This window comes from Astyanax mexicanus, chromosome 1 (assembly GCF_023375975.1).
Source record: "Astyanax mexicanus isolate ESR-SI-001 chromosome 1, AstMex3_surface, whole genome shotgun sequence".
NCBI lineage: Eukaryota > Metazoa > Chordata > Actinopteri > Characiformes > Acestrorhamphidae > Astyanax > Astyanax mexicanus.
The window spans coordinates 121,044,591-121,057,123 of record NC_064408.1 but is presented as its reverse complement, the minus strand read 5'-3'; the positions used below and the strand labels follow the sequence as shown (position 1 = coordinate 121,057,123).

The following is a 12,533-nucleotide window of genomic DNA, read 5'->3' as shown; positions in this document are numbered from 1 at the left end:
TTCCAGTAATAGGAGTGAGTTTCAGTAACAGGAGTGAGTTCCAGTAACAGGAGTGAGTTGTGAGTTTCAGTAACAGCAGTGAGCTCCAGTAACATAAGTGAGTTCCATTAACAGGAGTGAGTTCCAGTAACAGGAGTGAGTTCCAGTAACAGCAGTGAGCTCCAGTAACAGGAGTGAGTTCCAGTAACAGGAGTGAGTTCCAGTTACAGTAGTGAGTTCCTGTAACAGGAGTGATGTCCAGTAACAGGAGTGAGTTCCAGTAACAGGAGTGATGTCCAGTAACAGGAGTGAGTGCCAATAACAGGACTGAGTTTCAGTAACAGGAGTGGGTTCCTGTGACAGGAGTGATGTCCACTGACAGGACTGAGTTCCAGTAACAGGAGTGAGCTCCAGTAACATAAGTGAGTTCCATTAACAGGACATAGTAACAGGAGTGAGTTCCATTAACAGGACTGAGTTCCAGTAACAGGAGTGAGTGCCAGTTACATGAACGAATTTTTCCCCTGATTTATTGATTTATGAATGTGAATAGTCAGGTATAAGTCAGGTACATTTTAAAAGTTTTTTTTTACCCAACATTTGCTGCCAGTTTGTGTTTAAATCCTCTTAAATGTATCATGTAACTTTTAAGAAAGTAAATTAAATTACTACATTGGTAAAATGTTTTAAAAATATATATTACATTAATATAACAGTTAAAATATCAAATTTCAATTCTCTGTTATTTTAATTATAGAAGTTAATTATAGGATACAGTGTTAAGTAACTAATTCAAATGTCAAATTAAAATGAAAAGAAATATAAAGTAAATAACAAAGTAACACGCTACAAATTTTGTAGTGCAGTATATTAAAATATACTTTAATACCCAACAAAGTATAGTAGAAGTGTGCTACTTACAAAAGAGAGGAACATATAAGAAGCATATTTGTACTCTAATGTAAATATAGATCACATATATTTAACATATATTCTTAGTACATTTCTAATAATGTACCAAATACTCATGTACTAAATGTATTATAATTTTACTCCGAGGTGGAAAAAGTACTGAAAAATTGTAATTAAGTAAAAGTACCTTTACTTTACTAAAATTCTACTCAAGTAAAAGTAAAGTTACCCATATAAAAATCTACTCGAGTAAAAGTACTCAATTAAAAATTTACTTTGAGTAAAAGTTACATAGTTACTTTTATTTATTTGATGTAAAAAAAATAATAAATTAAATAATTATTAAATGAAATAATTTGAATCTTTCAGGCAGTATTTGTTCAGACCTACAGACATAAAACATTTTCAAGAACAAGTGGTATAGGTTTCTATCATCCATTTTTTTTCTTTACTGTTAAAATAGTTAAAAAGTTTGGTGATATAGGTGACTTTAAACCGTATTTTTATAGTTTTACAATTAATTATTATTTTTTTGCCAATGCTATGCTTTAACTGCTATTTAACATTGAAGCAGATTATTTACTGTTTCCAATTAAAACTTAAGGAGTTATCATTAAAAACATAAAATCATACAAAAAACACTGTTGGTCGGCGCATGTGCAGTGCCATGAAGAAGCACATATTGATGGGTAGCATAATTCGACAGAACACCGGCTCCCCCAAGCACAGCTGATTCACACAGCGTCTTTCCCGCTAACCGTAATAATAAACACTGCTGGGAAAAGTTCAGCTGCGCTGCCATGGAGAACAAAACCCAATTATTTTTTTATTCAAACAAATTGTTTTTTTTCCCCAGCATTTCATTTGTTACTCAGTAATGGGGAGTTTTCCAAAGTAGCAAAGTAAATCACTTGTGTCAAAATGAACTTGAGTAAAAGTAAAATGACCTATTTTAAAAACTACTTTAAAAATGACAAAATCTACTCAATTACAGTAACGTGAATAAATGTAATTAGTTACTTTCCACCTCTAATTTTACTCTAAGTATATTTCTAATATAAGGTTACATATATGAAGTAGTTTAAGAATGTTAAAATGTTACTTACAGTAAGTATATTTAAAATAGTTCAATTTTAGTAGAGTTGAGTACACTTTATGCAATTTAGGTAAGACTTTTGTACTATTTTTATACTTTAATTAAAGTATAATAAGTACAAAAAAAGTTGTTTCATTTTATCACTCTTTAAATATACTGATTAATAATAAAGTGGCTACAAAAACACTTTAGTGCACTATAGTATAATAATGCTTAGTGTACTTTAATACACTTTTTTCACTAGGGTTTCCTCCTCAGTGTTTAATTTTATAAGTAGATCCTACTATAAACAACTCATCACGTGCTCAGAGAAGATTATGAAAAGCATACACTTCACACACACACACACACACACACACACACACACACACACACACACACACTCGTGGAAAAACAGATGGCCCTGCTGGCTCATAAAAGTGACTGTGAGTTTATGAGCCTGGTTTATTTGCTCTTATTACTGAAGCAGCAGGAACTTCAATATCAAACTCCAGCAGCTGAACGAGGAGCTGATCTGATCTGTATGAGAAACAGATAATATGAAAAAGACAGTTCAGAAAATACAGAGACGTCTCATACAGGAGATGGACATTAATGGATTTATTCAGGTCAGTTCTGAATAATAGTGATGACGGCAGGACGGCGGTGACGGGACGGAGAGGGACTCTGGAATTTCTCACTCCTGGAATTAACGTAAGCACACTTACAGTTTATAAACCTTAAATTCAGTGTATTTTATTCATTATTTTAAAAAAAAGTTCTGCATTGTAGATACATACTAAACTTAAACAAACTATAAAAAATATAGTAGCTCCTTTTTTTCAGTCAGCTTTCAGTTAACAGCTGTGCTGAACTCATCAAGAGTTAATTACTTGAATTTCTTGTCTCTTAATAAAGTGTTTGAGAGCATCAGTTAAAGTAAAGTAGTGAAGAGGTAGAGTTACAGGTATACAGTGAATAGTGAATATTTGAGTAATGTTCTAATCCAGGTTATGAGAAGAAAGGACTACTCAACTCAAGTAAAGACTTTAAGGAAAAATGAAGGTCAGTCAATCTAAAAAAAGAAAGATTTCAAGAACTTTGAAAGTATCCTCAATGATGGAATTGGCACTCATCAGGACTGTTCCAGGAACGGAAGAGCAAGAGTTTCCTCTGTTATACAGGATAAGTTAATCTCAGTATTTTGGTTTGTTTAACACTTTTAAGTTACTACATGATTTCTAATGTGTTCCTTCATAGTCTGGAGGACACTGAATGAGAAGATGGGTCCAAACTTCTGACGTGTAATGTACATATGGATTAATATCAATATTACATTTTTCTCTGAATAATTACTACACATTATTACATATATATAGAAATATGAATCTTCACTTCATTATAGAACGTTTTCTACATTTTATACAGTTTTGTTTAATGTAGACCGGCCCACATCAAAGAAAAATAATGTTATAATAATGTAATAATAATAATAATAATAATGTAGGCAGTGCCATTCTTTAAACTGGTTAAATAACACAGTTTATATATATATATATATATATATATATATATATATATATATATATATATATATATATATATATATATATATATATATAACTTATTTACTTAGGTACAGTGGCCATTACAACAATCTATTTAGCTATTTTATTACAAAAAAAAGGTATTTAATTGTGTCCAAGAATTCTCTGTCCACCCTTTGATCTTGGGTTAACTCAAGTTCCCATAACTTCAAGTAACCATTGGCATAATCAGTGACATCACAACAACTTTCCTTCACTTCACTTCAATTTCTGCTTCAACAGCTGTTTAGCAATTAATAATAATAATAATAATAATAATAATAATTTCACTTCATATATTTTTTTTCATACTGAGCTTAAAGAGGTAAAGCTATATATATATATATATATATATATATATATATATATATATATATAACAGTAATCTTCACTTTTAAAACCTCTTATAAATTTTGTACCGTTTTCTACATACATTTTATACAGTTTTCTAGGTGTATCAATAATTTTATTAAATCTATATCTATATCTTTAAAACAACTCTAGATCAATCATGTTTTTTAATTTAATGTTAATTTTAGCTAAGATTTCCCTGTGATGCAGCTTGCTTGTCACACAAGACCGAAAAGTCTTTCTGTCAAAAAGACAGAAAGTGATTACGCTAGAAAATAAGATTTTTGTGTAGTGTGAAGTGTTTTAAAATATGATTTATCATGCAAAACATTTCTTCTTTAAATTTTTGCGTGATTAATCAAAAGAAGGTACATTCTTTCTGAAAATTACTCATATACATTATTATATAGATTATATTTAATAAAATAAAACAAAAAACAGCCTGTTATGTGTCTCTGCTTATTAGATATATATGGTGTGTACATTGTATATATAATATGCAAATACAGTTCAGGCATGCTGCAGTAAAGTTTTATTATTTAAACATTACATTATTATTATTAATTTTATTATTATTATTATTATTATTAATAATAATAATTCTCATGCAGGATACAAAGGATCCGTGTTTGATACCCTTTAGCTGCTCTGAAATTATCAGATGAGCAGCTTTCCAGTAACACAAGCTTTCCAGTAACGTCACACTAAAAGAAAACCTGCATAGAACCACCCTGACACCTCCCCTCAACCAATCAACTCCCAGCAGAGCCCCAAAATGAGTTAGTGTTAGCCAGCAGACTTTGTTTGAGGGAGGGATCTATCACGGACCTACTATCCGTGGCAAGTCAGCAGATTAGGGAGCTGTAAGAACTATCAAATAATGAACTAGCTAACTAGCTAACACTGACATGTGGTAAACACTCGGTTAAACAAGGGGCGTGGCCAACAACAGCTAATTTGCATAAAAGTCACAGAGCCCTTGAATGGCTCATTCTGAAAGGGACTGAACCTGGTTAGAATAGAGCTGGTGAGATCTCTTTATATTTATGTGAGAGTGATTTAGTGCAAAGAACTTCATGATCATGTTTTGTAGCCTACTACTTGTACTGCTTTTGTACTTGTGTAAAAATATATATATATATGTCCTCTTAAAAGAAAAAATACATTTTAGATTTTAATTACCTTATTAAAACGTTCTTTAACAGCTACTTTTACTTTTACAGCTACTGGCCTTAACATAAAATACATACAAAAACATACATAAAACGTAAAAGTAAATTTGTTTCAGGTAATTTGAATTTAGGAAATAAATTGAAACTGTTTGACATATTATAAATATAATGTGTTATACTGTGTAAAAATGCAAAATGTAATTTTTCTTCCCTTTGAAATGTAACAATTTAAAACCAAACATATAATTAAAACATATTTTTTTCAAGTTTAAAAAATTGTGTAAATAACAAAAATAATGTACAAATAAGATATAAATCATAATGAATGGCATATATTGTCACGCCGGCCTCTCGGGCAAAGTACGTGGAGGTGGGGTGTGTGTTTACATCAACACAGCATGGTGTAACAACGCTGCGCTGATCTCCAGCTACTGCTCGCCACTGGTGGAGTTTGCTGTAGTCAGAGCCAGGCCATTCTACCTGCCCAGAGAGCTTAGCAGCGTCTACATAATAGCAGTGTATGTAGCACCCAGTGCTAATGCTAATGCTAACGGTGCTAATGCTAACGCTCTGCAAGAACTGTACACTGTTATCTCCAAACTCCAGAACTCACACCCCGACGGACTGTTTATTGTTGCTGGTGATTTCAATCACAGTAATCTGAAGGCTCTGCTGCCCAGCTTTCACCAACATGTGGATTTTCCAACCCGTGGGGCTAACCTGCTCGATTGTGTGTATACTAACATTCCCGGTTCGTACAGAGCAGAGCCCCGCCCCCACTACGGCTACTCTGATCATATCACTGTCATGCTCATCCCAGCATACAGACAGCTCATCAGACGTGCCAAATCAGAGAAGAAGCAAGTTTCAACCTGGCCTCCAGGAGCCATCTCTGCTCTTCAGGACTGTTTTGAGCACACTGACTGGGACATGTTCAGAGAAGCTGCTACTTCTGATGACTCCATCAACCTGGAGGAGTACACAGACTCAGTGACTGGCTACATCAGCAAGTGCATTGAGGATGTTACTGTCTCCAAAACCATCACATCCCGCCCCAACCAGAAGCCGTGGATGACTGCAGAGGTGCGTGCGCTGCTGAGATCCCGAGACAAGGCCTTTAAGTCAGGGGACAGGGCTGGCCTCCGAACAGCTAGAGCCAAGCTCTCCCGGGGCATCGGAGAGGCAAAGCGCATCTACGCAAAGAAAATCCACGCCCACTTCCAGGACACTACTGACACTCGGCGCATGTGGCAGGGCATCCAGACCATCACCAACTACAAGTCACCCTCCCCTGCTTGTAACAGTGATGCCTCCCTTCCAGATGCACTGAGCTCCTTCTACGCAAGGTTCGAAGCACAGAACTACACGACAGCAAGGAAGACTACACCTCCTCCAAACGACCAGGTACTGTGCCTGTCCTCAGCTGATGTGCGGAAAACTCTACTCAGAGTCAACCCACGGAAAGCCCCAGGACCAGACAGCATTCCTGGCAGAGTGCTCAGAGGATGTGCAGAACAACTCACGGATGTTCTCACGGACATTTTCAACATCTCTCTGAGTACTGCAATCGTGCCGACGTGCTTCAAGACGACCACCATCGTCCCTGTGCCGAACAAGTCTCAAGTGTCCTGCCTTAATGACTACCGTCCCATTGCACTTACTCCCATCATCATGAAGTGCTTTGAGAAGCTGGTCATGAGGCACATCAAAAACCAGCTCCCGTCCTCACTGGACCCTCTGCAGTTTGCGTATCGTCCAAACAGATCAACAGACGATGCCATCTCTACTGCGCTCCACCTGGCTCTCACCCACCTGGACAACAAAGACTGCTATGTTCGAATGCTGTTCATCGACTTCAGTTCAGCATTCAACACCATCATCCCTCAGCATCTGATCGGAAAACTGAGCTTGCTGGGCCTGAACTCCTCCCTCTGCAACTGGGTTTTAGACTTCCTGACTGAGAGACCACAATCAGTCAGGATTGGAAACAACACCTCCAGCACCACCATACTGAGCACCGGCGCCCCCCAGGGCTGTGTGCTCAACCCACTGCTCTGCTGACTCATGACTGTACTGCAAAGTACAGCTCAAACCACATCATCAAATTCGCTGATGACACAACTGTAGTTGGCCTCATCAGCAAGAACGATGAGTCAGCATACAGAGAGGAGGTGCAGTGGCTGACGGACTGGTGCAGAACCAACAACCTCTCTCTTAACGTGGATAAAACCAAGGTTGTTGACTTCAGGAGAGCTCCAGGTGTCCACCACCCGCTGAACATCAACGGCTCTGCTGTGGAAATTGTGGATAACACCAAGTTCCTCGGTGTTCACATTGCAGAGAACCTCACCTGGTCCCTCAACACCAGCTCCATAACCAAGAAAGCCCAGCAGCGCCTCTACTTCCCGCGGAGACTGAGGAAAGCACATCTCCCACCCCCCATCCTCACCATGTTCTACAGAGGGACTGTAGAAAGCATCCTGAGCACCTGCATTACCGTCTGGTTTGGGAACTGCAACACCTCAGACCGCAAGACCCTACAGCGGATAGTGCGGACAGCTGAGAAAATCATCAGCGTCTCTCTTCCCTCCATCACCGAGATCTACACCACACGCTGCATCCGCAAAGCCACCAGCATTGTGGACGACCCCACCCATCCCTCACACGGACTCTTCGCTCTGATGCCGTCCGGCAGAAGATACAGGAGCATCCGAGCCTCCACTACTAGACTCTGCAACAGCTTCATCCACCAGGCAGTCAGACTTCTCAATGCACAGAGACAGAACTGAACTCCCACCCCACCCACCACTCACCCAACACACTCGCACAAAACTAAACTGTACACCCCCCCCCCTTTACACAAAACTAAACTGTACACCCCCCCTTTACACTCACAAAGAACTGAACTTCACCCACACACACCCAGTCAGCACACAGAGGCTGACATGACTTTATTTGCTGCACTCTTAAAAACTATAAACTCTACCTCAGTAACTGCTGTGATTATATATGTTCTATATGTTACAGTATGTCACACATCTCTGCACCTTATCCCCACTATACACTTTATTATACCGTATCGGTACTGCACTGTCCTGTCTTTAAATTGTCTCGTCTTTTGTATTTATTGTATTTATTGTTATTTAGTGTTATAATTTTATAATTTTATGTTGCACTGTCGTCACTCCTGCACTTTATGTTGTCTATTGCTTGTGGTTCTATGTTGCACCATGGTTCCGGAGGAACGTAATTTCATTACACTGTGTACCTGTACTCAGATGTAATGACAATAAAAGCCTCTTGACTTGACTTGACTTGTTCAATAAAAAACAACTTGATTTTTTTTTGTTTGTTTACTACATAATTTGAACATCAATTTCTTGTTGAGTGGAACAATAAAAAAAATCTCTAAAATAACCAGGAATTAAATCTTTTTACATTGACTTTCATTAAAAGTTAAGAATGTTTCATCCTTTTATCCCTTTTTATCCTAAGTTGCTGTTTTTGGAGATACATGATATAAGGAAAAAATCAGAGGCATGTTTTGCACCCCCTGGTGGGTGATCAGTGAAATGCATGCACTAGTATATTAGAATATCATTGAAAAGTTACTTTATTTCAGTAATTCAGTTCAAAATGTGAAACTCATATATTATATAGATGTATTAAACACAGAGTGATCAATTTACAAGATTATTTATTTTATTGTTGATGATTTATGGCTTGCAGGCAATGAAAACCCAAAAATGAGTGTATCTGAAAATTAGAATATTATATTATATATATATATAATATATATTATATATTATATATAAGACCAATTGGTACTTCTGGCAGTGTGGGCAGTGTGCCAAGTCCTGCTGGAAAATGAAATCTCCATACGCATCTTCATAAAAGTTGTCAGCAGCAGAGGGAAGCATGAAGTGCTGTAAGATTTTAGACTTTAGACTTGATAATAACCCTTGTTTTTTTGATAAAGAGATCAAGTGGAGTTAAATGTAATATAATAGAGGTTTTGTCTTCACCTACTTTATCTCTCTCAAATTTAACCGTATCTTTTCTTCATTCGTTTATTTTTTTCCAGAGCGATGGTGTCAGGGCAGGTGATCCTATCGGTCTACATCCTCACCTTCTTGATCGGCCTTCCCGCGAACCTCCTCGCCTTCTATGCCTTCGTCAAGAAGATCTGCGAGAAACCCACCCCGACCGACATCCTGCTCCTGAACCTGACCATCTCCGACCTCCTGTTCCTGCTCTTCCTGCCCCTGAAGATGTACGAGGCGGCGTCTGAGATGCGCTGGTTCCTCCCCGGCTACCTGTGCCCCGTCACCACCTTCGTCTTCTTCTCCACCATCTACACCAGCTCGGTCCTGCTGATGGCCGTCAGCGTCGATCGCTATCTGTGCGTGGCGTTCCCCGTTCAGTACAAGGTCCACCGCAAGCCCCTGTACGGCGTCATCTGCAGCGGCTTCATCTGGATCACCACCTCCACACACCTCTGCTTCGTCTACATCGTAGATCACCTGAGTAGAAACGAGAACCCCGCCCAGGACTGCTACAACAACTTTACTCAATCCCAGCTGGACGTGGTGCTGCCCATGCGTCTGGAGCTGTGCGTGGTCCTCTACTTCCTCCCACTCTTGGTTTGCACCTTCTGCTACACAAAGTTCATCCTCATTCTCCGGCGTACCTCCAGTCTCAACGAGGGGAAGCGGCGGAGGGCGGTGGGCATGGCTGTGGGGACGCTGCTGGTCTTCGTCTTGTGCTTCCTGCCCTACAACATCACCCACATTCAGGGGTTCATCATCCAGGAGGACGTCTCCTGGAGGTCTGACGCCTTGCTCCTCACCACGGTCAACACAGTCTTCGACCCAATCACCTTCTATTTCTCCTCGGCAGCTTTCCAAGGGAATTTGAAGGCTCTGCTGAGGCAGGGGGTCAAGACCATGTACCCTGGCGCTGGGGTAACTAACGTCAGTACTATTCAGAATGCAGTGAGGCAGGTTGGACAGACTGTAAACTTGCAGAACAACCATCTAGGTGCATCTCAGTGGCAACAGAGAAACGACTGGTCTTGTCGAGCAGTTTGACGCTTGGTGTACCCATGGTATTGGGTATTGACCAATAGGTGACTTGTCGAAACTAAAAAAAAAAGATGAACTGTGCATCTCTAGGTTCAAGTGGTCTCAAGTGGACTATTGACAAGACAAGACAAGACAATATGTGCTGGAAGTGAGGGTTGTTACGGGCCATACTCAAGGACAATGACTCTAGTCCAGACTTTCAGGTGTGAAACACCCTTAAACACACCTAGCTGCCTTTATATCGTCGCTGTCTAATGAAAAACAAGTATCTCCATTTTTGTCAATATTTAGTTTATTACATAAATTGAACAGACAAACTGTCTCAAGACACTGTGCCACAATTCAGGGCTTCATCATCCAAGAGGACGTCTCCTGGAGGTCTGACGCCTTGCTCCTCACCACGGTCAACACAGTCTTCGACCCAATCACCTTCTATTTCTCCTCGGCAGCTTTCCAAGGGAATTTGAAGGCTTTGCTGAGGCAGGGGGTCAAGACCATGTACCCTGGCGCTGGGGTAACTAACGTCAGTACTATTCAGAATGCAGTAAGACAGGTTGGACAGACTGGAAACATGCAGAACAACCATCTAGGTGCATCACAGGGGCAACAAAGAGACGACTGGTCTTGTCGTGCAGTTTGACGCTTGATGTCGCTTGGTGTACCCATGGTATTGGGTATTGACCAATAGGTGACGTGTCGAAACTAATAAAAAGATGGATTGTGCATCTATAGTTTCAAGTGTACTATTGACAAGGCAAGACATGACAAGACAAGGAAATACAAGACTGGAATGAGGGTTGTTATGGGCCATGCTCAAGGACAATGACTCTAGTCCAGACTTTCAGGTGTAAAACTCCCTTAAACACACCTAGCTGCCTTTATATCATCGCTAGTTGTGGGCGATATGTATCGTTTGCGAAATTATCGTGAATGTTGATTTGACGATGTGTAATTTTGTAATATCCAGTTTTTTTTTTTTTTTTTTTTTATCACCAAAAATTAATAAACTGCATCGTATTTTAAGTCTGTTATTTATATATTTATACATATACATAATGTAAGTAAAAACAACTGATTAACTAAACTCAGAGTGCGTTGTGTATAAAGTAGAGACCTGCACCCGCTGGACCCAATGCATAGTAGTGCAGCGCAGGGCAAATTTTGAAAGGTCATTGCGGGCGGGTGAGGCAGACGGAAAGTCTCGGAAAGCTAACCTTAGCTGCTCTTCCTTTCGTTGTGCTGGTTCTGGTTAAGCTGGTGCTTTGCCAGTCGTTACATTGTTGTTTGTTTATTTCTTTGTTTCTGGGTGATTTATTGTATTTGGTGTCGTCGTCCAGACGCAGTTTATTTACTTTATTATTTACTTATTTATTGTTTTCTTACTTTTGTGTGACGTTTTTATTTTTCATCTTTTGCAATTCGTTAGATTATAGTTTCGTTAGTATTTTGGGTTTAGTTTAGTTTGTTTGTTTTCTAATTTTATTTGTTTTTGCGATTTATTATTCATTTATTTTCCTTAAAGAGAGGGCCTTGGCCTGTGTCTTGGCCCGCAGGCCCTGTTTGCTTTCAGTTGTGTTTGCTTTCAGTTGTGTTTGCTTTATTGTGGCGTTTATTTGTTTGGGTCTGTAGGTGGGTTTTGTTTAGTTACTTCTTTTTTTTGTTCTAATTGTTTACTTTTTAGTTTGTTTTGTGTAAGAATTTATTTGTTATTTTGGTTAAATATTTCTGTTTATTTGAATATTTTGTCATTGCAGCTAGCTTAGTGATGTGTTCAGCTAAGTACATCACTTTTAATTCCTCAAGCCAATGACAAGAACTGCCTTGAGCAGTAACGCGAACGTCGGAATCATGCGGGAATTGCGGGCGGGAGTGGGACTGAAAATCATATTTTTTTGCGGGAGCAGGACTGGAAATGCTGTCCCGCGCAGGTCTCTAGTATTAACACGCCCTGTCCCGCCGGCGGGCCAGAAAAATATCATAATTCATATCTGGCTGTGTTTGAGTAAGTATAGGCTCAATATAGACACCCAATATGCAATTTTAAAGCTAAGAATCTCTACTTTTCAGTCACATTTAGCTGTATTTCGTTTTAGAGCTGAAAGCGTGCGCTAGACGGTCCGGTTTGTGATAAAAACAAGCTCTTTGATCCGCCCGGGGTACCTGCAGAACACCCCCCACACCCAAACAGAGCGAATCAGCACCTACCTGAGAGCACTGGCTTCAGAATCCACCCAACCATCAGAAAATCCATCAATCCAGTCCCCAATAATCCCCATTTATGTCTGAGAAGCGCTCTTATAAATCCGACGCAGATTAAAACTATTGGAAACTCCAGCGCTGTGTTCTGAGACTTTCCCTTTGTTCTGGAGCGATC

The 12,533-nt window shown here is 39.2% G+C and overlaps 1 protein-coding gene across 1 annotated transcript; it reads left to right on the top strand.

The window, feature by feature from the left end:
- Nucleotides 1-9,145: 9,145 nt before the first annotated feature.
- Nucleotides 9,146-10,778, top strand: LOC111193298 (free fatty acid receptor 2-like). Its single transcript, XM_022673342.2, has one exon. It carries the CDS (start codon nt 9,164-9,166, stop codon nt 10,163-10,165), a length of 1,002 nt encoding a protein of 333 aa, XP_022529063.1. The 5' UTR covers nt 9,146-9,163; the 3' UTR covers nt 10,166-10,778.
- The last annotated feature ends 1,755 nt before the right edge of the window (nt 10,779-12,533 follow it).